Below are 26,480 nucleotides of genomic sequence, written 5' to 3'. Positions count from 1 at the left end.
CACTCACCCTTGTTTCAGATGGAATTCGAATCCATGTTACATTCATGTAGTTGTGAAGAAGGTTTAGTTTAGCTTCTAGTGACAGAATAAGACTGGAGACAGAAGAGAACATTGTCAAACATCTCAAATCTTCTAAAAAGCTTGAATCAGGTTTTGAATATAACTTGTTGCAGAAGGAAAACAGGAGATGTGGACTTGGATTCCCCTATTACTTGTCATCCTTCATGTCAGTGAAGAAATGGTAGAAATTCAAAACCAACTGAGGCATGCAATTAGGAACTTAATCAATGCATAAATCGAGTCACTAGAGTATGATAGCAATTAGTTTGTATTCAGCAGCCCATTATGGAGCCAGTGGACTCAAGGATAGCTCATTACAGATATTCCAGCACAGATGTTTGCTTTGGTTTCTGTTTTTCCTTCTGTAAATCATGGCTTGGGAGGTGCTGCTGGAAATTATTTATACGCTTTAATTGGCTGACCTCTGGAAAGTTACTCAGATCTGCAAACATCCTGCATACGTTGTCTGAACCATAAAACTCAATAAAGCAAATTAAAATTCTGATAAACGTTTGTACAATGTTCCTTGGGGTTATATAAGTCTGTACTGGTTTTAAAATGAGTGAATACTGTCAAGAGCAGTTCGACCTCTGTGAGGATAATGTGGCCTAGTGTCATGTGCTGGGACCTGCTGGACAGATTTAGCCCATTTAAATCCCTCATATGGTAGGGATAACATATAGATGAGATCCCTCATATGGCCTTTACTCCACATTACCCTTTCAACCACCCCTCATTTAGACTTGAGTATGCTCACAAGTTATTAACTTAATTTTGCTAAGCTTGCTGTAGGGGTGGGTGGAGAATGGGGGATGATAGAGATAAAAAGAGAGAGGTTTTACTTTGCCAGCTTGGTGTTGTCATTGTCATCCCTCCCCCACTCCCAGTCCCTTCCTGGATCCACTGCAAAGTGCAGAGCTAGCAGCTTGTGCTCAGAGTCGGTCAATGGGATGACGGCTGGAAGGGAGGGACAAAAAGAGAAGATGAGGGATTTAGATGTAATGTTGAGAAGGAGGATGTATGCAAAAATGGGACAAACCAGATTGCATACAGTTTCAAAACAAATCACATTTTGTGTTCCACAGAAAAAATAAAGTCATAGAGGTTATAAACAACATCAGGGTGAGTAAATGACAGAATTTTCATTTTTGTTTGAACTGTCCCTTTATACTCTTTCAACTCCTTTATTACTCGGTATGACTGAAATGTGGATTTTCTACTCTCCATGACATGAGGTAAAGATGTTTTGATTCTGTTAGACTCAAAAATAATATTTCTCATGCATCCAAAACCCCCAGTTTTACAGATATCTATATCTATCTATCTCTCTCTCTCTCTCTCTCTCTCTCTCTCTCTATGTATATATATACAGTATATATACACTGGCGGCCAAAAGTTTGGAATAACGTACAGATTTTGCTCTTATGGAAAGAAATTAGTACTTTTATTCACCAAAGTGACATTCAACTGATCACAATGTATAGTCAGGACATTAATAATGTGAAAAATCACTATTGCAATTTGAAAAAAATTTTCAGAACTTCTTAAACTTTTTTATGAGTTCTCATCAAAACATCCTCCATGTGCAGCAATGACAGCTTTGCAGATCTTTGGCATTCTAGCTGTCAGTTTGTCCAGATACTCAGGTGACATTTCACCCCATGCTTCCTGTAGCACTTGCCATTGTGGCTGTCTTGTCGGGCACTTCTCACGCACCTTACAGTCTAGCTGATCCCACAAAAGCTCAATGGGGTTAAGATCCATAACACTCTTTTCCAATTATCTGTTGTCCAATGTCTGTGTTTCTTTGCCCACTCTAACCTTTTCTTTTTGTTTTCTGTTTCAAAAGTAGTTTCTGTTTCTTTGCAATTCTTCCCATAAGGCCTGCACCCCTGAGTCTTCTCTTTACTGTTGTACATGAAACTGGTGTTGAGCGGGTAGAATTCAATGAAGCTGTCAGCTGAGGACATGTGAGGCGTTTATTTCTCAAACTAGAGACTCTGATGTACTTATCCTCTTGTTTAGTTGTACATCTGGCCTTCCACATCTCTTTCTGTCCTTGTTAGAGTCAGTTGTCCTTTGTCTTTGAAGACTGTAGTGTACACCTTTGTATGAAATCTTCATTTTTTTTTTTTTTTTTTTTTTTTTTTTGGCAATTTCAAGCATTGTATAGCCTTCATTCCTTAAAACAATGATTGACTGACGAATTTCTAAAGAAAGCAGTTTCTTTTTTTTTGCCATTTTTGACCTAATATTGACCTTAAGATATGCCAGTCTGTTGCATACTCTGGCAACTCAAAAACAAACACAAAGACAATGTTAAGCTTCATTTAACAAACCAAATAGCTTTCAACTGTGTTTGATATAATGGCAAGTGATTTTCTAGTACCAAATTAGCAATTTAGCATGATTACTCAAATCAAATCAAATCAATTTATTGTCACACAGCCATATACACAAGTGCAATGGTGTGTGAAATTCTTGGGTGCAGTTCCGATCAACATAGCAATCGTGACAGTGATGAGACATATACCAATTTACAGTAACATCAAATTAACACAACACAATTTAAACATCTGATATACACATAATTACACTCAACAATATACAAATAATAGCATACACTGTACAGTATACAATGCGCACTATATAGATACACATTATTCAATAAAAATAAAAAATAAAAATACTATATAAAAAAGTATATATAGTAGTAAATATAGAATGTACAGTATTGTACTGTATTGACATTCAGGCTGTCGGTTGATAGTAAGTTGTTAAGAGAGAATATAATATAATAATAATATAATTTATGACAGTCCGGTGTGAGATATAAGAGTAAGGGTAATAAAGTGCAGTGCTGATGTATTTTGATCGTGGGAGATCAAGAGTTCAGAAGTCTGATTGCTTGGGGGAAGAAGCTGTCATGGAGTCGGCTGGTGCGGGTCCTGATGCTGCAACACCGCCTGCCTGATGGTAGCAGTGAGAACAGCCCATGGCTCGCGTGGCTGGAGTCTCTGATGATCCTCCGAGCTTTTTTTACACACCGCCTTGTATATATTTCCTGTAGGGAGGGAAGCTCACCTCCGATGATGTGTCTGGCAGTTCGCACCACACTTTGCAGTGCTTTGCGGTTGTGGGCGGTGCTATTGCTGTACCAGGCGGAGATGCAGCCAGTCAGGATGCTCTCTACGGTGCAGGTGTAGAACCGTGTGAGGATGTGGCGGTTCATTCCAAACTTCCTCAGCTGTCTCAGGAAGAAGAGGCGCTGATGAGCCTTCTTCACAACGACTTCAGTGTGGATGGATCATGTGAGTTCCTCAGTGATGTGGACACCCAGGAACTTGAAGCTGCTGACTCTCTCCACTGGTGCTCCATTGATGGTGATGGGACTGTGTTCTCTGTCTTTTCTTCTGAAGTCCACCACAAGCTCCTTTGTCTTACTGACATTGAGGGAGAGGTTGTGCTCCTGACACCAGTGTGTCAGAGTGTGCACCTCCTCTCTGTAGGCTGTTTCATCATTGTCAGTGATCAGACCTACCACCGTCGTGTCATCAGCAAACTTAATGATGGCACTGGAGCTGTGTGTTGCCACACAGTCATGTGTGTACAAGGAATACAGTAGTGGGCTGAGAACACAGCCCTGTGGGGCTCCAGTGTTGAGGGTCAGTGATGAGAAGATGTTGCTGCCTATTCTAACCACCTGGCGTCTGCTTGACAGGATGTCCAGGATCCAGCTGCACAGCGAGCTGTTTAAGCCCAGAGCCCGGAGTTTCTCATCTAGCTTGGAGGGCACTGTGGTGTTGAATGCTGAGCTGTAGTCTACAAACAGCATTCTCACATTAGTGTTCTTTTTTTCCAGGTGGGAGAGAGCAGTGTGTATTGTAGATGCAATGGCATCAGCATCAAGGATAAGATGTTGGAGTGATGGCTGCTGGAAATGGGGCCTGTCAAGATTTGATCAAAAATTACTTTTTTCAAATAGTGTTGTTTTTTACATCAGTAATATCCTGACTATACATTGTGATCAGTTGAATGCCACTTTGGTGAATTAAAGTGTCAATTTCCTTCCGAAACAGCAAAATCTGTACATTATTCCAAACTTTTGCCTGCCAGTGTGTATATATATATATATATATATATATCTCAGTATATATACCAGTGCTCACTGCTTCCATGTTTTCCTTTTTTCCAATACTCTACTCGTCATCGCACCTGCCTGATCTTTACAAACCACAGGCAGAGGACAGAATGGAAGCAAAAAGGGAGTGTGGGTTGATGAGAGAAGGATTCAGAGTGATTCAGTTTGCATGACTGTTGGAAAATACAGCATGTTCAAATAGAGGATGTTCCAATCCCTTCTGTTACAACCCTACACATGCACACACACTGACAGAACAAACTGTCTCCTCTCCTCATGAACGCCCTGCCATTTGCCAGGTGACTGCTGGGTACAACTCATGGTGCACCAATAATGAGCATATGGCTTTTCGATTACTCATTTAAAAGACACTATGGGTGCAATCCTTAATACAGAGTAGGAGTGAGTGAGAGATATAGAGTCACAAATAAATGTAAGTGTGTGTATGTGTTACAGAAAGAGAAGGTCAAAGATTGATGGAGTGTGTGTGGACAAGTGTATCACTCAGTCGTCTTCCACAGGAAAACAAGTGCACACTGGAAACTCAATTCCTCCCTGTTGAATTTTCAATCAGCACACGATTTTGCCTCCCACCTGCATCTTTTTAATTCAAAATCCTGGCAACTACAAGTGCCAAAATCGCCCAGCTGGTCGACGGAACATTTTTTATCATCCAAGATCTCAGTCCACTCTCTAAGTTTTTCCAACTTTTACTCACTTCAGCAGGACATTTTGTCTTGAATGAGCACAACTCTGCAAACACTATCTTTAGTTTGTGTAGGTTTCGTCTAACAAAAAACTACCATTGTATGATCATGTTTTTTTTTTTTTTTTTTACATGTTCAATGGTATGACCATGTTTTTTTTTTACATAAACTATGGTACTAACATGATATTATTTGAAGAACCTTGGAGTACCATGTAAATACCATGGTCTATGGTATTAATTCAGTACTATGATATCAAAACACAGTACAATGGGTCTCATTCACTAATACGAGATGGCGCTCTCTTTTTAAAGAATGCACAGCAAGATCAGCAAAGGATGGTCACACCAAATACTGATTTAATTTTTTATTTTTTATTTATGTTTATCGCACTTTGTATGATAAACTATTCATGGCATAATTTTTGAAAACATCCTCAGTAAACAACATTTCACAACTGCCTAAATCTTTTGCATGGTACTGTTTATACAATTATTTTATTAGGTTAATGAGTGGTGTTAGGGGCTTATATGCCATTATCAACCTCTGATTGACCTCTGATTTTAGGGTAAGGTTGGGCTTACAGATAGTGTTAAGACTTTGTTCTTTGATAGGAATGTTGGTCTAAGACCAATAAAAGATTTTGATCCAGGAACACATTTTACTTGGCAAAACCATTTACCTCAACCATCATGTTTTTTTTGTTTTTTTGTTTTTTTACTGATTTGCAGTCACTGTCTGGGCATTCAAAACATAACCAATGACGCACTGGAACACATTGGCAACTTTCATCCAGCATGCTGTGGGTCAAAAATTCTTGTGGAGTCACACCAGGACAAGCAAGAATCCATGTAGGTGGAATTTTCAATGCAGAGCACACACTGTACACAAAATGGGCACTCATACATTAAGCTAACTAACAACTACGCAATTGTACTCATACAGACTCATACACACTCCATGCTTCAGCTCACACTGTTGTTACCACTTGGGCCGGTTCCAGGACCTAACAACACCACTGCCATTTCTACCCCAAGGGACTGGAGCATAATGTATTTTGTATCCCTTCTGGCAATCACAAAGACCTGTCCTTGACTGACCCAACTCGGCCGCATATGCACAGAACCATGACGTCAAGGGCCCAGCTCTTTTAAGGAATGAGGGCCGCCAATTAAGTTTATTCCTGGAGTGTTTGGGAAATTGAGATAGGAAATGGAGGGAGGGAGTGAGACAGATAAAAAAAAAAATGTGACACGGCACCCATATGCCTGTCTGTCTGTCTGTTATAACTGAACTACTTTGTTGACATGTTGACAGACAACATTGCTCATGGAGTCTGTCATGCTACATTACAAACGTGTTACACTGAGTTTATTCTGTTGACATGAGGGGGAGGCTGATGTATGTCAAATGGGTCTGGCTGCACGACATGGCACAGACTGTGGAAAGTTAGACAGGCAATGAGAGGGAATATCGGTGATATAATCCTTTCGAGAGCAACTCGGTGTGGTTTTCATCTTGATTCGCCCCCCTCTGGTGGAAGATTTAATCACTGCAGTTGAGCCCACCATGGAAAACAATTAGTCGGCTTTAGTCACGCAAACCGTGCATGTGCTTGATGAGGTGTGAATTCAGGAGTTTGGCATTTTCCATCACAGCTGTGTACTTTACAGCCACCATAAACAATAATCATGTGGCTAAACAAAGCTTTTTCCTCGATCTCCCAAAAATCAGTGAAAATCAGATTGCCGAAATACTTTCCAACACCACATTAAACACACACACACACACACAAACACACACACATACACACACACACACGCACACACACACGTGAACTGTATACAGAAAAATCTGCAATGCCTCCTGATGCTTTAACGCTGATTGCGATTTGTGTGATTTGAATCAAGCGTCAAGCTTGGCTTGAACTGATGATTTTAATAAATATATTAAATCATGTTTAAATGCTACTAAAACAACATAAATAAAAGTTTTTATTTTTTTTTTATATATTGTTTTTTAAATGTACACAACATTTATTGCTTCATTTTTTAAAATTTTTTTTTACACATGATCTATCACTGAAAATGACAGCAAAATGCAGCGCCTGCAGATTAGGACATACTGATTGGCAAAATCATACACGTCTATACGTTTTGATGTGTTCACAAAATGCAGGGATTTTTGTGTGTTTGTTGGGATTCAAGAAAATCTGCTTGCCAATTTACAGTATTAGTTTTACATATTCAATTGTGTGCGATTATTTTGGTATGGGGCCACATCAGCCGTTAAGTAGAATATGGAAGAGAGAAGATAAAAAGTTCTACATAGTTGTATATTTTAATCCCAGAAGTAGTAATGCACTCATGCACTCAATGAATGATACACAATTTTCTGAAGTGTATAAAGACTGATGGGACCATTCTGCGATTGCTCTCAAAACATTATCAACCTGTTTACAAGCTCGTGGGTCATGATGTGGGTCTCTGTGGTTTATTTGGCATCCCATTCAGCATACAACTGAATAAAACTGGCTGCATGACTGATAAATGATGAGTGCCAGAGTAACATTCACATACAGGTGTGAGGGACTTCAACATTTCACAAATAACACAAAGAACAAACATTTACCTCTCTCACTTGGTTTTGCTCGCATGTCACCTCCGAATGATGCGAAAATCTACTGGGATTTTACTAAAGTTCATCACTGAAAAGGTTTGCTCACAGACTTGACACTAAACAGCACATGCAGCCCCAAGAATGGACACGGAGTGACTACATCATACTTTTCTTTGAGCATAATATTGCACTATTGAGTGCTACGTTTTTTTTTCCGAAGAGGAGAGAGACACACTCGCATACATGGTTGCCAGATTGCATAAATTAAGTATAAGGTGAAATATTTCCAATTTGTGCAAGTATAAATCTCTGACTGGGGTGTTGCATCTATTATCTGGCAACCCTGAGCACTTTAAAAGCTTGTGGATGTGTGATAGGTCTCAAAGCCAGATAAATGAAAGATCGAGTAAAAAACGTTCATGATAAATTGACCCGCGGGCAGTAGTTTGCCCTGGTCTGCAATTGAGGGTGCTCTAAAGTTCGTTTGAGGTGCTTAGCACCCTCAAGCACCTCCGTAGAACCGGGCCTGCTGACTTGTCTCATATAAAGTGTAACCACAGCAAAAGAAGAAAAGAAAAAAAATTGCAAGAAAATTACCTATATCACCAAAACACTTCAAAAAGTCCTTATTTTACACGAAGAGTTTAAATTCTGATTAAATCAATACATTAAAATTGCCTTAAAATTACATTAAAAAAGGTGACTGACGTTATTTCCTATCAGACATTTTTGCATCATTTCAAACATGGTTACTTTTCCCTTTATTGCTACTGACAACCTCCGAGACACAGGTTCAGGTCCCATGATACACTGGGAAACCAGGAAGTAATTACGTTCACATAAACAATGGTGAGCATAATTCCGAGTTTCTATTTTTTATCTAAAATTACATTTTTACTCCACTGACAATTAGGTTTAGGTTTGGGGTTTGCAGTTATTAAAATATTAATTCCTCTTGACCATATTACATCATTTACAACTAAACATACAACTCGCTTTTGGCGCCACTCTGTGGACACTTCACTTGGAAACTGGAGCTCACACTAGCTGAGTGATCAAAAATGATTTAACGGTTATTGTACAAGCAAAATTTTACATGAGTGCATCCTTAATCACCTACAGTGAGAAAAAGTAGTTTAATAAAATCTAAAAATGCCAGAGTGTTTTTGCAAAGGATTGCAAATTTTATTAGAGGCCCTATTATGCTTTTTGGGATTTTACCTTTCCTTTAGTGTGTAATATAGCTGTTTGTGCATGTAAAAGGTCTGCAAAGTTACAAAGCACAAAGTCCACGCCAAAGGGAGTTACTCTCTCCCACAGAAAACACTGCTCCTGAACTGCCTGAAACGCCTGGTTTGCAGTCCAGCCATTACTTCCGTCACATAGCTACGCCACTATGTAACACATTTGCATAATGCCCGCCTCAGGAATGCGCTGCTCAGGAAGCCTCGGGAGTTGAAACTCGGTTATGGTAAGGGGCGTTACATTTCCGACACGCTCTAAGCGGTTGACTAATCACAATAGACTGAGCCAGCTGACCAATCAGAGCAGACTGGGCTTTTTGGAAATGGGGGCTTTAAAGAGACAGGAGCTACAACAGAGCGTTTCAGACAGGGTGAAAAGAGGTGCTGCAGCAATGTACAGTATGAGAAAAATAATGTGTTTTTTGAACATTAAAGCATGTAAACCTATTCTAGTAGACCCCCCAAAATAAGATTATGAACCTGTAAATGAGCATAATATGGGCTCTTTAAGTTAATATAAAAACAAACAATGGGAAGTCCCCAGCATAAACCTGTGTGTGCATGTGTAAATTTGAATCTAAGGTTTTTTGGGGATTTTTTTAAAATGTTTTTTTTATCTTTGTGAAGATTGCGAAGAGCTCACAGTCACATTTCTGTCTCTGTCTCACACATTTAACCCCCCATTTCTCTCTCTTGCTTTGGCTCTTTTGCGCGCACACACACACACACACACACACACACAAGAGTACTAGTGTTCTCTGTAAACCACTGGCACCTGAACACACACTGGGCAGATGGGCACTCCCTGGCAGACCCGAGCGGAAGATCCAGGGGAGAGTGTGGGGGCTCACCCATTGAGACAGCCACACAGAGACAGAACCTTCGTTGGGATGTGGGAAGAGAGAGAGGAGGGGGTTTGGGAGGAGTAGTTTATGGGATAGCATTTTTTTAGGGGTGAGAGACAGGTAGAGAGAGAGAGAGAGAGAGAGAGAGAGAGAGAGAGAGAGAGAGAGAGAGAAGGTAAGATGCACTTTCAATGAACAGAGTTCGAATTAGGACCCAAAACCCATGACCTGCCAGCAATTTTTTGACTTTTAAACCAATGGTCAGTAAGAGCAAGTTCTTAACCTTTATATATATATATATATATATATATATATATATATATATATATATATATATATATATATATATTGATCTTTTTTTTTCTAGATTTATAATTATTAATAAAACTGTTATTTATATTTTAACTATTTAATGTATGCTTGAATAAATCTTCCAATTCTGTCAAATAATGTCTAAAATAGTTTGGAATATTTAGAGTCCATTTTCTCAAAAGCAAGGTTTTATGACAGCCATCATTTAAATGATTATATCTCAGCAATGGTTTGGGATAGAAACATAAAAATTAGATCACAAGAAAGCCTAGTCATTCCTTTTTACTGCATACAACTTACAATGTGATTCTGGGTCAATGTGATTCAAAATGACGGAGCAGGTCACACAAAACTTTGCCAGAATGGGTAACAGGGTTGCAAAATGATTTTAAGATTAAGCAATCAGTCAGTAGAGGGTAGCTAGTTTGGGACCAAATGTTTGATAATTTTTTCTTACAACAACTTTGGTAACAGGGTTGACAAATGCAGTCAACAACACAATTTGTGTAAAAACTTTGAAAATAAAATGAGATTAATCACTTGTCTTCCTGCCATGCTGTAGAAAGGATCGAAATGATGTTACTTAGAGTCAGTTTAAAAGAATGGTACATTTTGAATAATTGGGGAATTCATGCAGTAACATTTTAAACCTTGCTGCTTTTCATGCTTAATTAATTTTTATGTTAAATAATAATTAATTTTACATATTTAATAGTTTTCAACAAAAAACATGGGGTTTGTGCATCTTTGCGCATCTATTGCTTTAAAAAAAAAAAGAAAAAATCAGACCAAATTATACCCTATTCGTGGAAAGTGTCAAGAATAGAATCAGGGGAAATGAGTCAGTGGGAGAAGCCCTGTTATATGTGTGTGAGTGGGTGTGCATTTTGTAATGGAGTGGGGCCTCATGGCTCTAAATGTCTCCAGACTCACAGCAACAAATGACCTCATTCAACTCACCTCCTTACACCACACAAGCAAGAGACACTCATCTATGGTATATATTTCTCACACATTCTCACATCAGAACTCACTAATTTCCTGTCTAGGTAAAATACACACTCCACTGAAAGGTGGATGCATTCCAGACAAGAGCAGAAAGGTGTTTTTCTTTTATTTTGTGAGGAGTCAGTCATTCATATCCTGCAGAAATTTGACTACAGTAGAGGCCTCTAATCTGTCAACAACTGCTGCTTCTAACCGACCACATGTTTATGGGGCCAGTGGGTTCGTGAGGGGATGTGAGAAGGCTTTCTGTGGAAAGAGAAGGGAAGTGCACCATCTAGTGGGCCGAAGACTTTACCTGTTCTTTTATGAAAGCATCACCCAGACATGTGGATTATTTACATAAACTACAGGCAATGCTGTCTATATCATTTTACACTAGAGTCAAACCCCTGTGAAGCACAAAAGCACATAAAATACTATTCCTTTAATTGTCTGTACCTAGTAACTGCAATGTGTGAGTTTTTCTGTGAAGAGAACAGCTTGTACTGTAATGAGCTTCAATTTACCAGTGAAAAAGCAGGTAAGAGAGAAAGAGAAGAGCTGGATCTCTGCCTGCATAAATAATGTTGCTATTCAGCCTAGACAACATCAACCTGTTGTAGTTTGTTTAACCTGACAATTAAACTGGCATCACTGCAGTGTACAAATGATGGGGGATTGGGGAAATGCATATTTATAATAGTTAGTTGTGTTACTAAGGTAAGCATCATTACTACTTCTCATACTTAAGTTAAGAGATCTGAACAAACCCCTAACCCTTAATTTAAAACTTTGGAACGTAACCCGTTCCTCACCATTTGTGCTATCAGTATGAATAATCATGTGGCTTGTTGAGCAGAGATGTCCTATTACTTTCTAAACAATTAAACTTTTGATTTTCTGAACTCCAGCCTTATCTAGGGTCCAGAATATAATAGAGACTTGAGGGTGGGCACTTTTGACTTGGGTCAGTAAGCCACTGCCTGACAGCATCCTACCATTATGTCACCAACTTTTACACTGCAACAGATTTGAGTGCAACAGATTTTCCTAAATATACTATAGACCCATTACACTAATCAATATGGATTACAAGATAAAGGCTCTAATACTGACAGACAGCTAATAATGTCCTTGACTAGAGCCTGACTCCCTGAGACACAAAGCTGAAGCTCTAAAGTATATTAAACAGCATAATTCTTAACTTTTTTCCATCTCTGTCTCTCACTTTTGATCAACTGGGGTATATGAAATTTGCTTTTAATAATTGATCAAAGATTATTAGATTTCAGGTCTGCATTATTCATTTAGGAAGAGATGGAGTTCAAATTGGTCTTTGCAAAATGTAATTAATATACACTAATGAATGAATGAATGTAAGGGGTGAACCAGCAAACAAAATAATTGCAAGCCTCATTTATTCTTAGGTTCATACACTTTGTCCAGAGATTATGTTCGGTATAGCATACAAGTAGCATGTTACTCATACTATTTCAGCAGTTTACAGTATGTATTGTCCAAAGTATGGAAAATTTCTGTATGCATGGACAGTGTTGGGTGTAATTAATTACTGTAATTAAATTACTTTGTCATTGAAAAAAGTAAGGGATTACTCTTAATTTTTCAGTAATTTAATTACAGTTACTTCTGATGTAATTTTGTCAAATACTGTATAGACTACAGTACAATTCTGTATAAAACAATAGTGAATTTAAAATCTAAATTTAACATCTAATATTAAAATATACGTTTTCTAATTTAATGCTGCCCCCTTAAATTATTTGGCCAGTTCATGAATAATTTATTTGATTTTATATTATTTATTTGAAAGAATTAAAAGAATAGTTTCATGTCTATCCTTGTATTTTTTATCTGGTTGAGGTTGAAAGTAATTAGTAATAAGTAATGCAATTACTTTTCAGACAGAGTATTTAGTACAGTAATCTAATTAAACTGTAGAAGATGTAATTAGTAATTAGCAGTGGCAGGCCGTGCACTTAAAGTCTAGGCCTTCAGTGTGATTAATGCCATTATGAATACGACACCCTATGCCTTTGGGCATCATACATTATGTCACAGCTAACTAATAATACCAATTGACATTTTAAAAACGCGTCCACGCACGAAAGCCAGAACTTGAAACGACACTTAATGCTCAAGCAAGCCTAATTTTAACTGCAGCATGACTGTTTTGTGAAATGAACGTCTCCCGAACAGACAATCAAAAATAATAATTTTTCATATGCATCTACCAAGAAGGTCTATAATACCTGGAAAAAATATCTAATAATATTTGCGATTTAAATGTTGCTTGCAATAAATTTCGTTTCGTCAGTGTACACGGTTATGCTGCATTCCATTCAAGTTGGATGTAGTAATTAATTAATTTTTTTAGAGTAACTTACCCAACACTGTGCATGGAATACCTGGATGACCTTACTACATTCGCAAAAAATGCACAGTCCACAACACAGCACACTGTGTACACTACACATTAACTATCCAACAGGTAATATCCTAAAAAAATAGTAAAAATACAGTTTGAAAAAATACAATACTGTGGCAGTGTTTCCTGAAGTGCAATTCAGCGGCAGCACTACCCTCTACTGAATCTACAGTGTGAAACACACAGCGCAACCAGTGTAGTCTGATTCCCAAACATATGACTCTAATGAAAGGTTCTTTTGAATCTACAGCATGCAACATACAGTACAGTGCATGTGTAGTCCGATTCCTGAATGAATAACTCTTATGAGCCCGTTGTTTTAAATCTATATAGCACACAAAATACAGCGCTACTAGTGTAGACCGATTCATGAAAGAATGACTCTTATGAGTTGGTTCTTTTGAATCTATAGCACGCAACATACAGCTCTAACAGTGTAGTCCGATTCCCAAACGAATTACTCTTACGAGTCTGTTCTTTTGAATCTACGTATATCACACAACATACAGTGCTAACAGTGTAGTCTGATTCCTGAACTAATGACTCTAATGAGTCGATTCTTTTTAATCTATAGCATGCAACATACAGCTCTAACAGTGTAGTCCGATTCCTGAATGAATGACTCTTATGGACAGCTATTGCTTACATTTAATTGTAGTCACTATATATTTACTGAAATAAAAAAAATAAAAAAAGTTTAATTGGTCTAATTAGCAGCCCTGCCCTAAAGTATCCATCTGGAATTAAACAAATCATATTTTCATCACTATGATTAGCAGACCACAAAACCTTATGAGTCCTCAAATGCCTTTTAAAGCAACTGGACACGCCCACTTATCCATGGCTGTATCATTTCATTGCTATTTCATTGTTTGATTTTCTCCTCTGCTGTGATTGGTTGATGGTGGAGTGTAGCGTCTACCTTGCTCTCTCTGCTGGTCTCTCTGCTCCATGGACACCAGGGCGGAGAAGTGGGCCTGGTCGTAGGCCAACACCAGCGGGGAACAGTGACAGTGGTTGGGAGGCACCTCCAAAGGCAGGTACAGCCCTCCAAAGGGAATTGGTGCAAAAGCTGCAAGGGAAACACAGAAATGGTTGAAATGCAGTAACAGTTTGTCTTTAAAATGTCATTTCCAGTCATTCGTTCCAAAGTGGAAGCCGTCAAACTGATTCATTTTTTAATATTTCATTGACATTGGTGGAATTTTATATTAAAACTTTCCAGTGTAATGTCATTACAGTCTGACATAGCTGAGTTACTACATATAGCTGATGGTTTTCAACTACAAATTGCAAGGATATTTCACCCAAAAATTAAATTCTGTCATTATTTACACACCCTCTTATTGTTCCCAACCTGTATGACTGTCTTTATTTGTAGAACACAAAGGAAATGTTAGGCAGAATGTTAGCCACAGTCACCTTTTACTTTAATTGTACAAAAACAAGAGCAACGTCATCATTCTTCAGAATTTATCCTTTTGTGTTCCATTGATGAACTAAAGTTATTACAGGTTTGAAACAAAATGGTGTGAGTAATTAATGGCAGAGTTTACATTTTCGTGTGAACTATCCCTTTAATGTTGTCTATTTCAACTGGTTTACTCAAATAGAAAATGCTAAAGAGACCTCTGGTGGTGCTAGTCACAAACTGCACGTTTGCCATCTAGGAAAGTAACTGTAGCTTGAACTGTGTCTAAAGATGTAATATGGTAGTATAATTGTATAGAGTTGTGAGTCCTACCTTCACCTCCAGAGTCTCTGAGCATGGTGTCAGCTATCACCACAATAGGTCTTCTCAGAACGTGAGCCAGTACAAACACATGAAACTCCTCCAAGCTCTCGTAAACCGGGTCTTCTGAGTTATCCACTCTATAAGAAACACATACATACAGATACATGTTTTTTCTTCTGTCATGATGTGGATTTCCCATTGACTTATTTAGCTTTTATACTGATCATTTCTTTAGTCAAAATCCTACTAACATTGTTAGTAAAAAAAAAATCTAATAAATAAATTAAAAACAAATTCTTACAAACATTGTCTTTTTTTCGAGTAAATATATCTAAACATCCTTAAAACAAGACACATTTACATGAGAAGCAAAATAACATGGATATAAAGACTTCTCTCTGTTTTATATATATATATATATATATATATATATATATATATATATATATATATATATATGTATATATATTGTCTTGTGTGTGTGTATACAGTATATCTATTTATATATATTTTACAGTTTAGTAAGGGCATATTAATTATATATATATATATATATATATATATATATATATATATATATATATATATATATATATATATAGAGAGAGAGAGAGAGAGAGATATGAATTATATATTAATATGACCTTACTAATCTGTGAAGGCAGATCCTCACTCCCAATACACAGTGTTACATTCAAAGCTGTTTGAGGCTATTTAAGGCACAGTGTAATTCTGACAAAATCATTGTTTTTGGTGTTGCAATTATTGAAACTGAACATATACAAGTGATCCAAAATGCAATCTTTTCCAATAATAAAACGGATACTGATCCTGGATGCCGATTGGTCAATGCAGCATTCCAGCCACGGTAAAATAAACAATATAGTAACAGCTATAAAGCATGCTATAGTAGCTGGGATATGAAAAAGCATTTTAATATCCAAAAAAATAACACACTTCATCTTTAAAAGTGACTGTTATTTCAATCTATTGATTAAACCCAAAAGAGTAGTACTGGGTTTGCAAAAGGTATGAGAAGCTCACAAGTCAAAAGGAAGTGGTTCATATTTAGATCTCACTATTGCAATAACACACGTAACCCTGCCTATAGAGTTGGGTGGGGTGGAAAAAAACAGAAACTATTTCTGTGCAATATTTTCCAAGCCAGAAGACTTAGAGGCCAGAAAGCTGGCAGCTGATACTTTCATCTCCAGTCTGTATGACTCTCCAAGAGAGAAGGCAAATTAAAAGTAAGAGGTGAGTTTCCTCTTGAAGCAAGATATGTTCGAAACTGTCAACCACAGTGATTCAGTTGACACTCCTGAGGGGGGAAACTAAACCAAACTGCTTTCTGCCAGCACAGCGTTTCCACCACGCTGTAAACTGTGATCTCAGATGTACTGTTCTTATTCATACAGATACAGTAGTTAATATCTTGAGACTGCACGTAAAATATATTGTAATGCTCCAGATTTGGTCACCAGGTGGCACTGTCCTCAAAACGAACACATAGTGGCTTTTCATTCACCACAACAATAATAAGCTCTATTGCACCACTGTGAAGGGGCATTTGGTTCTTTTCTGTGGAAAGAATATAGTCCATATAGTGGACTCTGTTATAAGAGTCCACTATATGCTAAAAAAAAAAAGTTATTTGGATGTTAATGGGTTTTCGACTTTGTGTAACGGAAGTGCACCCTTCAAAAGTTAATAAGAGTTAATTTCTATTAGCCTTTCATGGTGGTCTGAGTGCAGTATGTGAGTGAGCTTGAGCAACTGAACTGTTGATGGGCTTTCAATCATAGCTTTCCATCAGTCGGGAGTGCATTGTGTAATTTTTTTAACTTGATGGGCTTTCATAGCTTGCCATCAGTTGGAGTGTATTGTGTAATTTTCTTCTACAGAAGAAATTATTTCTACATCTCAATTTTTCTTTCCTATGGGGTAAGGGTGTATTGCAATAATAGCAGATGTGTACCATCTGATGTAAATGTATTGTTTTAAATGGTTATACAATTAGTAATTCATTTGTAGTTAAACGGAACATCAACAGTACAAACAGTAGGTGGCAATGGAAAGACAACCGAATGTGACATAATACGATGCAGTTGTGTTGTCTATGTGTGAGAGAGTGTGTGTGAGCGTTACCCTCCACTGGAGTTGCCGTTCTTGCTAAAGTGTGTGCGTGGCTCACTGGAGGCCAGCTTCAGCAATTCGTTCCACTCTCTTTCCCATTCCTCCTCAGTGTATACCAGCCCAGACTGCAGAAAGAGAACGAGAGAGAAAGTATACCAGTATGCACATGTTCTGAAGGAAACACAGCCACGCATTCTCTGTCCACCACCCTCTCACACTTCCATGTGCACGTAAACATTTCCACTCCATCCACTGCACTGCTGCTCACTAGGGCTGGGCGAGATCCATAAAACAATTATATCTCAATATTTTTTATTGTTTTGATGATATATGAATTACATCTCAAACTGCCCTGAAATGGCTTAAAAAGGGTGATTTTATTTTTGTTGTTTTGTTTTTTTTTTGGTTATTAGAACCATTATTTTAACCAAAAACTCATTGAAGCCAAGTAGATTCAGAGTGTGTATGTAGAAGGAGAAAATGATAAATACATTAAATCTAGTTAGAAATAATCAAGGAAAAACAAGGAAGTTTGATGCATAATCACTTTCATTTAAATGCACAAATATAACAAAATACATAAAAATGCTACACAGAGACTTCCATGAACATGTTTGAGTGATGTTAGTTTTAAGTTTAAATTTTTTTTTTTTTTTTTTTTAAATTGATGAAGCAGTGTTTTGAATCATGAACTGATTCAGGGATATGGATCAAACTTACCGACCAGTTTCAGAAATTAACTTTTTTTATAAAGGGGAAATAATTGCACTGGGATTTGATTTTCAGGGGCATTTTATGAGGGATATTGGTAGCACATTATTTTACAGTACTGTTCTATATTTACATATATTATTACAACAACTACAATAATTACTAGGTACTAACCCTAACCTAACCCCAACCCTAACATTAACCCATATTAAGTACATGTAGTTACCAAATATTACTCAGTACTTTCTTGGGTAAGTACACTGTAAGTATACTGAAAGTACACATACTGTAAAATAAAGTGCAAACGGGATTGTTTTTTTTAATTAAAATATTCTGTCATAATTTTATTCAAATGCTTAATTTAAATCAAGTCATTTACATAAGTTCTCAATCTAAATAAATAGATAAAGAATATATTAACTAACACCTATAAAATTAAGAAAAAAATCATATTTTATGTGATGTGCATCACTAGGCTTAGAATAGAATATTAAGAAATTTATCAGCAGTCATAAATACATAAATAAATAACTAAACTGAAAAAATTTGTTACAGGGGCATTTTTTCACCCACAATTTATAATTTCAGGGGAATTTTTGTCACTTTTGTTGAACTTTTTCCCCTAAGCTCCCCACTAATTTCTGACCCTGCAATGCAATTTTTTAAGTTTAAATGAGAAAAGCTATTCAAACATTTCTGTCTTAATGCAAGGAAGGATTGTAAAACTTATCAAATGACAAGTCTTTAGCAAACTTAATGACCAAATAAAGCGCACATTTAATCATCGCAATATTCACAATCAGTACATTTACAAACACATTAAAGTTCGATTTCGGTCGGACTAAAATAATCATTCATCTTTTTAAAATGTCCCATAAACACTTTTTGTATAAAAGTCAAACTAACAGATCTAGATAATTTGATTGTAGCTCGGATTCATCCAGAATTTATACACACTAATCGAACCACAATTGGTCTCTGCGTTGTGTGCGTGCTCCAAATGAAAGAGGTGATGCTCCACATGCATTACCGGCACTTCCTTAGCTAACTTGACTTCTGTCAAATATTCAATTACATGTTGTGTCATACTTGGGCATACAGATGAAGACTGTATCGTGAAAACCCACTGAAGGTCAGTTAACTGCACATGTAAACATCCTAAATGTTTCTTACTTTTTTTTTTTTTATCAGCAGCAAAATGATCTCAAACATATTGTGAATATTTAATATATCGCCCAGCTCTAACTGAGAATGTGTATCCAAAACACACATTTCTAAAAGAAACACACCCACACACATTGTCTTTCCTCCACCTTCAAAGACTCCCATGCGCACACAAACATTTGCACTCCATCCACTGCACAACACACCCACTCATTTCCTACAAATTTAATCACTGATACCGTTTAGCAGAAGCTGATTCAAGAGCTTGGGCCTTAAGGACAATGAAAATAGTGCAGTTAATAAAGAATTCAAGGATTTGCAATCGATCAGACTACTGATAACCCTCCCCCCCCCCCCCCCCCCCAATAATCAAAACAAGCAAGTACAAACCCCCCCCCCCCCTCCATTATTTATACCATGATCAATGGAAATATGTAAATGCTTAATGCTGTAACCCCCCCAATGTTCAAGCCAAATCTATGCCCTTGGTTACAGCTTACACTAAAAGCTAAGGCAGAAACGCAGTAGCTAATCTACAGAGATGTTTATGGGGAGAGCCATTATGAAAAACAGAGGAACTGTGGAAGAATGTTTATACTTACAATTATGCTCCAGGCAGATGGATTCTAACCAAGGTTATTTAGCAAGAAGTGTATTAATTGTGTTTGTAATAACTATCCAAGCAGGCAGCTAAGGAAACAAGTTAAATACTAAAATGAAATATGCCAATTAGGGTAAACACTCCCATCTACAGTCCTATGAAGCCTTGCGAGTGACATAATAGAATTAAAAACTATGGGAAAAAAGATAAATATTTATTTAAAGTAGTTGATTAAAAGAAGTATAGAATATATAGAATATATATTTTAAGTTTATTGAAAAACATTCTGATATACACAAATTATGGCTATCAATCAATTAAAATATGTTATCGAATAAATTATATGACATGCCGATTAATTAATCGAATTAATTGCAATTAATCACATTAATCAAAATTTGCTGAACCCCTCAAATATCAAAAATTCCATAAAATATGATTAAATAATAATAAATAGTTATATTTAAATAACAAATATATTATACAAATAATAAATTAGATAATTCAAATGCATTACAATATTGTGGCAGACGAGTAAAGCATTGATAAGACAGATAAGTGTCTTTAGAAGGCAATATATTTTTTTAATTCCATATTATTGAAAATAAGCCTATCAGCCTATAAGGCCTATACAGGGACGTGCACAGACATTTTGAAGGGCAGGGGCTCTAATCTAATACTTTTTAAGGGGCAGTCGCTTCAAAATTGTCCGCCGGACTGGATGAGTGTGCATGCGAGACGTCAATTTCTTTTCCACTATAATAAACTTTTTTTAGCCATATGTTACGTTTTAAATGCTTAACTAAACAAATTAATGACACTTTTATCAATGGAGTAAGTAGGCCTGCAATGTATCAAAATATTAGGCTTAATAATTAGTCATAAAATTCGATTAAATTAATTTGTATTCATAATTATTTTCCAAAATATGCTAAAGACGAAAATATAAATGGTGGGATAATTTGCACTATACAAAACATTTGAAATAAATAAATAAAACACCTGGGTTTAGGTTACATTCATTGGTTCCAAAACGTGGATTGTGGAAAAGAAATAAATGTGTAAAGCATTGTGTTGAACAAAATTCGTAATTTAAGGTGCGCGTATGTCATGCGCCCGGCATCTATTGCGAGAGTGCATGAGTTTCTGAGATGTCCTCTGTAACACATTGGGTATTATTATAGTCATTAAAGCCTAACTGATTATTAAAATCTGTAATCGGTGCATCAGAATTTTAGTATAATATTATTGCATTTTTACACCCATATATGCTATTATTAAGCTTAAAAAATGACATTTCATTTGGGTGTGCAAGCTTTCACACCCTACGCCACTGCTCCGTCGGAGGGGCACCTCAGCAAAAAAGCAGGGGCTCGAGCCCCTAGAGCCACCCCTCTGTACGTACCTGGGCCTATAAGTCTATAAGGCCTACATTCCACAGCATTTCATTTTGCAATCGAATTTGTCAATCTGTCCGAGACAGATTTCTTATAATGGCTTTTCTAAGGATGCGTCAATGTACACCTGCATCAGACGAACGCTTTTGGAGCAGCTTACTTTGGTTGCGTGGAGTCATATACACAGTATTTTTAGGTCGTTGTGTCAAGTTAACGTATTTTGAAACATAGAAAAACACTTCTCGAGATCCCTGCATTCGAAAAAGCGCTCCGTCCAGCTGTGTTTAAACACAAGAACACATTTTTATCTTGTGCTGTCACTAGTGTCAAGCCTAAGTGTGGTTTGTTGTCTTTACAGCTGTGCTTTGCTGAAAACAGGTGGTATACTTCAAGCTTGAATTGCTCCGATGGTTCTAATATTCCTATTAAAGTCCAGGGACATGAATAATTGTGTAAAGTTTTTAAAGTGCTATTTTTTAATTTTTTTAATATATAATCAATATTGAATAAACATTGTGTTAAATCGACATTGAATTAACGTGTTAAATCGACAGCCCTAATACAAATATATCAGTAGTTTGAGAATGTAGGGAGATCAACTCGACTGCATCATCCACAATGCTTCATGGAAGTGGGAGGTCACTGCAGAGCTCTTTTGCTGTGATTTGTATGCTGTGATTCTCAGATTGGTAGATCTTTTCTCTTTAGGATCATGGGTAGAGTAGTTTTTTTTAGAATTCCACTATTATCATACATTTTAAGAAATGAATTTGAGCCTGGGTAGCACAGCGAATATTGACGCTGACTACCACCCCTGGAGTCGAATCCAGGGCTGAGTGACTCCAACCGAATTGGCCCGGTTGCTAGGGAGGGTAGAGTCACATGGGGTAACCTCCTCATGGTCACGATTAGTGGTTCTCGCTCTCAATGGGGCTCGTGGTAAGTTGTGCGTGGATCACGGAGAATAGCATGAGCCTCCACATGCTGTGAGTCTCTGCGGTGTCATGCACAGCAAGCCACATGATAAGATGCGCGGACTGACTGTTTCAGAAGCAGAGGCAACTGAGACTTGTCCTCCACCACCCGGATTGAGGTGAGTAACCACGCCACCACGAGGACCTAGTAAGTAGTGGGAATTGTGCATGCCAAATTGGGGAGAAAAGGGGAGAAAATTAATTAAAATAAAAAAATAAAAAAAATAAATGATTTGAAATAACATGGATTAATGGCTTAACAAAAGCATATACTATCCATTAACAACCTCAGAGCTCACGACAGGTGTGTTTTTAAATGTTTATAAGTTATCGCTAAACATAATTTTGGCCATGGAGAAAATGATTGGAATTTTTTCATTCCAGAACCCAACTGTTGTGCTCTATAGGAAATGGAATGGAAGCATAGAATACTTCTACAATGGTAAAATAACTACGGTACAAATAGTGTGCACCCATATGTAAAACAAAACTAAAAAACAACAGATCTTGATGCAATGGAGTCCATCATTCAAACGAAATGCAAACAGATTTCCATTATGTGTCATAAAAGCATGGTTCTAAGCTGTGGACCTTTGGAAACATTTCATTTGTTGGAGTTATTGACCTCTTTGTTCTGTTGAGTCTGTTGCCACCTCCACCTCCTCTTCAGAGCTTCTCTCTCTGCCCCGCTCTTCATCATGGCATACAGACTCTTCCTCAACACCAAATCCCTGTCATGGAAGCCCCACATTCCTGGAACACACATTATAGATGAAAACAAATCTTAGATTGAGAGGTTATCTTTTGTCCAAGAATACATTTGCCTAAAGTATTAGATTATCAAACCTAATGTAAACCCAAAGGAGAAACTCCTAAAGTCTTACCTAAAGAAGCTGCATGCAGAAGGCAGTTGCCATCTCCTGTTGTGGCTAGTGGTAGTAGCTTCTTACAGCTGGTGCACATGGTGGACCACCAATTCAATCGACCTACAGACCGTAAGTACGCTGATATTATTCAAACATGGACTATTGACACCTATAAAAGAGTGATCTTGTGCAAAAATCCCAAATATGACAAAACAGAGATGAACAAAACACAACAGAATATATAGCTTAGTTTAGCTTAGTTAACATGGCAAGCTCAAAACATCACCTTAGCTTTTTTTCATTACATTTAATAGAAGAATAAGCAGTTCTCTGTTATTCTGCCCTGAAGCTATTTGCACTGGGCACTGACCATTCGCCCACTCCTTTCTCTGGAGCTGATACCGCAGTGAACGTTGTTCCCTCCACCCTCAGAATTGCTTTCCCTTGGGGTAAGATCTTCCTCCCACTGTTTTTGACCACTGTCTAAAAACTAAGCCCTGCTTGCACAGCCCTGAGGCCATGTGACTGCCACATTTACCATTTAGATTTATCTATTTAGCATTTGGCTATTGCCTCTGAGAGGATCTGCTAAATTTGCCCATTGAACAAAGGTGCCTGGATTTGTCCCTGGAAGGCAGAAGATGCCATAACCCACCCCCATCCCTAATCCTAACCATATGGAGCCTGCCAGGAACAACCTCAAGCACCTTTCTCCCATCATGGCTAAATTCTCTTTAAGTCAAGTCAGCTGACTTGGTGGCCATCTTGTTGCTAAAGCCTCCAGCTATTTCTATGTAGGAAGTAGGCATACAAGTACAGCTCTTATCTAGTTGAATAGTGAAGGACTGAAATCTCCAAAACTGTTCGTCAAATTTAAGTTTCAGTAATGTGAGGTGGCGGAACACTCAATACTTCCTCATACTTGCAATATTTTATCGTTTACTAATTAATTTTAGCAGTTTACGGTAAGGGAATTGCATTAAACTGGTGCTTTGGTATAAACAATTCCTAAAATACATGCATAAATTACTTGAGTACTTGTAGTTATTAAGAGATTTGCTAAAGCTATGACAAATCCAGGGAATCTTGAGCACACATCTGGAACAGTGTTGCGTTTCATGATCTTATTGATGTGCTGAGCCACAGGGCCCTCTGGGGAATATGACATGATGGGCTATTAATCTCTCTGAGACAAAGGCAGATGTTAGATAGTGTCTTTATCTTTGTCTTAAATCATAAAGCTTGGTGTTAGCATTAGCTATGTTGCTTAGAAGTGAAGGTCTGCGCTCGTCTGAGACATCAGCTTGGCTTTGCTGTTGGTCCAAGATCAGGGATTAGTTTTATTCTGTTGCGACTGTGTTGGGTTGCCTCAAACATTCTAGTTAGTCTTCAATCTAAGATGACTTTAGTATGTTATACATTTTTGCTTATCATCACTGAATAACAGACTTATGTTTCGATTCACTCATGCACTGAACCAACGATGGGACGCACCAGCCTGCTCCAGGGCCACCATGGTGGATTGCTCGATGAGGTCACGCTCGATGAAGTTGCGGAAGTCCTCGCTGTACACGCTCAGGTCGGGCAGCTGGAATGTGTAGATGGGCATCTCCAGGGGGAACTGCTCCCTGGCACAATCCCCTGACACCTGCAGCCGGGCCAGAGACATGATGGCAGAGCTGGCATGGGAAATGCCCCGAGACAGACGCTTTTCTGGATTCAGACAGAGAGAGAGAAAGAGAAAGAGATATAGTACTGGAGCGCATTAAGGTAAATGAAATATATTATGAAATATAAAGGTGGAGATGGGGAGGTGGAGTGATGCCTGAAAAATCATCACCAGAGTGAAGGAAGCAGTTGTTTACAATATAGATCCTTGGGATATGGTTGGCAGGCCTAGATGAACAAGCTCCTCTCGAACTTATGTTACATAAGTGAAATGCATTGAGAATGCCTTTTCATGCTGTGTTTAATGCTAATACGATCTGAAAATACATAAAAATGTAAAATAAAAAATGTAAATTTACAAAACAGAGCTTGCCCCACCTTGAGTGTTGTCCTCTTGTTTCTGGAGGCATTGCTCAGGCTTGCTGATGTGCTGTGGGGTGCTGCTACGCTCTGGCTGCTTAAAGTAATGGCCCTCATTGAAGACATGGGGCAGGTTGGCAGTGTGTACTTGCCGAAGCTGCTCATAGTCACTCAGAGCAGCACTCAGGTCCCAGTTTTTACCTACGTCCACCACAAACACACATATAACACAGGTAAGGATCATGATACAATAATCTTTGCCAGAGAGCACAAATTCAGATTAATGTTAGATATTTTATGAGCCATATACATCCATAGCTTATTGTTTGACAATGAAGTCAATCGTACATAGATACGCATGCAAAGAGATGTAGAATAATAATAATACACATAAGGCAGAAACATACTCTACGCAAGTACTTGAACGCAGACTCTTCTGAACGCAAGCTTCATTTCGTTCGTGTTGCATTCCGAAATGTGTCAGACCTCAATTCATAACATAACACAAGTATGCATTGCACTTTCAATGTTGCCAAAAGTCGCACTTTAGCAGACATTAGTGAACTGTCTGCTTCTACTGTGAGTTTTCTCTTTTTATGTAAACTACTGTACTGGCGGAGCAACAGTTTGAAGACAATATTGCTGAGCCAGATAGTTAAATTTAATGTAAGCGTAGTTCTAGCAGGAAGATCTCGGGATTGATTCTATCAGGCATCTCATCCAATCACAATAAAACCTGTTTTATAAGCCTGCTCAGCTGCCTCTCATTGTTTGCATACTTTTGTTGTTTTCAACCCCCTCCACCCCATCACCACCAGTTTAGGTCCCATCCTGGGTGTGGACAAGCTCTGCTCCCCTGCTGTCTTCGCCTCCGGCAGGATCTGACGGATCAAGCAAGCATCTGAGCACTGAACCATAGGATGGGGTTTGGGGTTTTACATATATTTATAGCAAGTTACCTGAATAATAACACATCCACTTTTGAACGTAACTCTATCACCCCCTTGAATACTGAAGTTTGTTACCACCACGTTTGTTATATGGCAATATGTTGACCAAGCGATTGCATCTGCGTATGCATACTTGCATAAAGTATGTTTCTGGCCTTACATTTCATCTTAATTTGCATTACCGATGCTAATACCCTTGGGCCAGTTAGCAACCATCTAGTAACTACCAAGCAACCACCCAGAACGCCCTAGCAACCGCACAGCAACTCACTAAAAATGACTGTAAACATCTTAGCAACTGCAAAGCAATGCTCTGGCAACCACCGCTAGTATCCTTGCAAGAATGATCTGGTATTTCTTAAAAGCCTTCTTATACAGCCAATTAAATTGAGGAGTCGCCTTGCCCTAGCGAAAATCCGGAGCAGTGTTTCAGTGCCCACTAAATGGGAGGTGATTGTTAATGAACATGGCCTGGACTTGCTCTTTCATTTCGCCGAGCTACTGTTTGACTACACCTGCCAAGTCCCATAAGGCTTTTCAATCTAATTCCAATTACA

At 37.9% G+C, this 26,480-nt stretch overlaps 1 protein-coding gene across 6 annotated transcripts in view; it reads right to left on the bottom strand.

Moving 5' to 3' along the window:
• The window catches only part of LOC127437410 (OTU domain-containing protein 7A-like), a 118,840-nt gene that overhangs the window by 6,551 nt on the left and 85,809 nt on the right, over positions 1-26,480 (bottom strand). For all 6 annotated transcript variants that reach the window (XM_051692290.1, XM_051692284.1, XM_051692289.1 and 3 more), the window contains 9 exons: positions 24,992-25,174; positions 24,440-24,658; positions 22,964-23,065; positions 22,705-22,832; positions 17,245-17,357; positions 15,106-15,233; positions 14,284-14,433; positions 903-1,017; positions 8-92 (listed from right to left, as the gene is read on the bottom strand). In XM_051692290.1, coding sequence (XP_051548250.1) covers positions 8-92; positions 903-1,017; positions 14,284-14,433; positions 15,106-15,233; positions 17,245-17,357; positions 22,705-22,832; positions 22,964-23,065; positions 24,440-24,658; positions 24,992-25,174 — 1,223 coding nt within the window. The remainder of the gene's footprint in view (positions 1-7; positions 93-902; positions 1,018-14,283; positions 14,434-15,105; positions 15,234-17,244; positions 17,358-22,704; positions 22,833-22,963; positions 23,066-24,439; positions 24,659-24,991; positions 25,175-26,480) is intronic.

This window comes from Myxocyprinus asiaticus, chromosome 48 (assembly GCF_019703515.2).
Source record: "Myxocyprinus asiaticus isolate MX2 ecotype Aquarium Trade chromosome 48, UBuf_Myxa_2, whole genome shotgun sequence".
In the NCBI taxonomy this organism is placed as follows: domain Eukaryota; kingdom Metazoa; phylum Chordata; class Actinopteri; order Cypriniformes; family Catostomidae; genus Myxocyprinus; species Myxocyprinus asiaticus.
The sequence above is the reverse complement of the archived record's forward strand: the minus strand, read 5'-3'. Positions and strand labels throughout refer to the sequence as shown.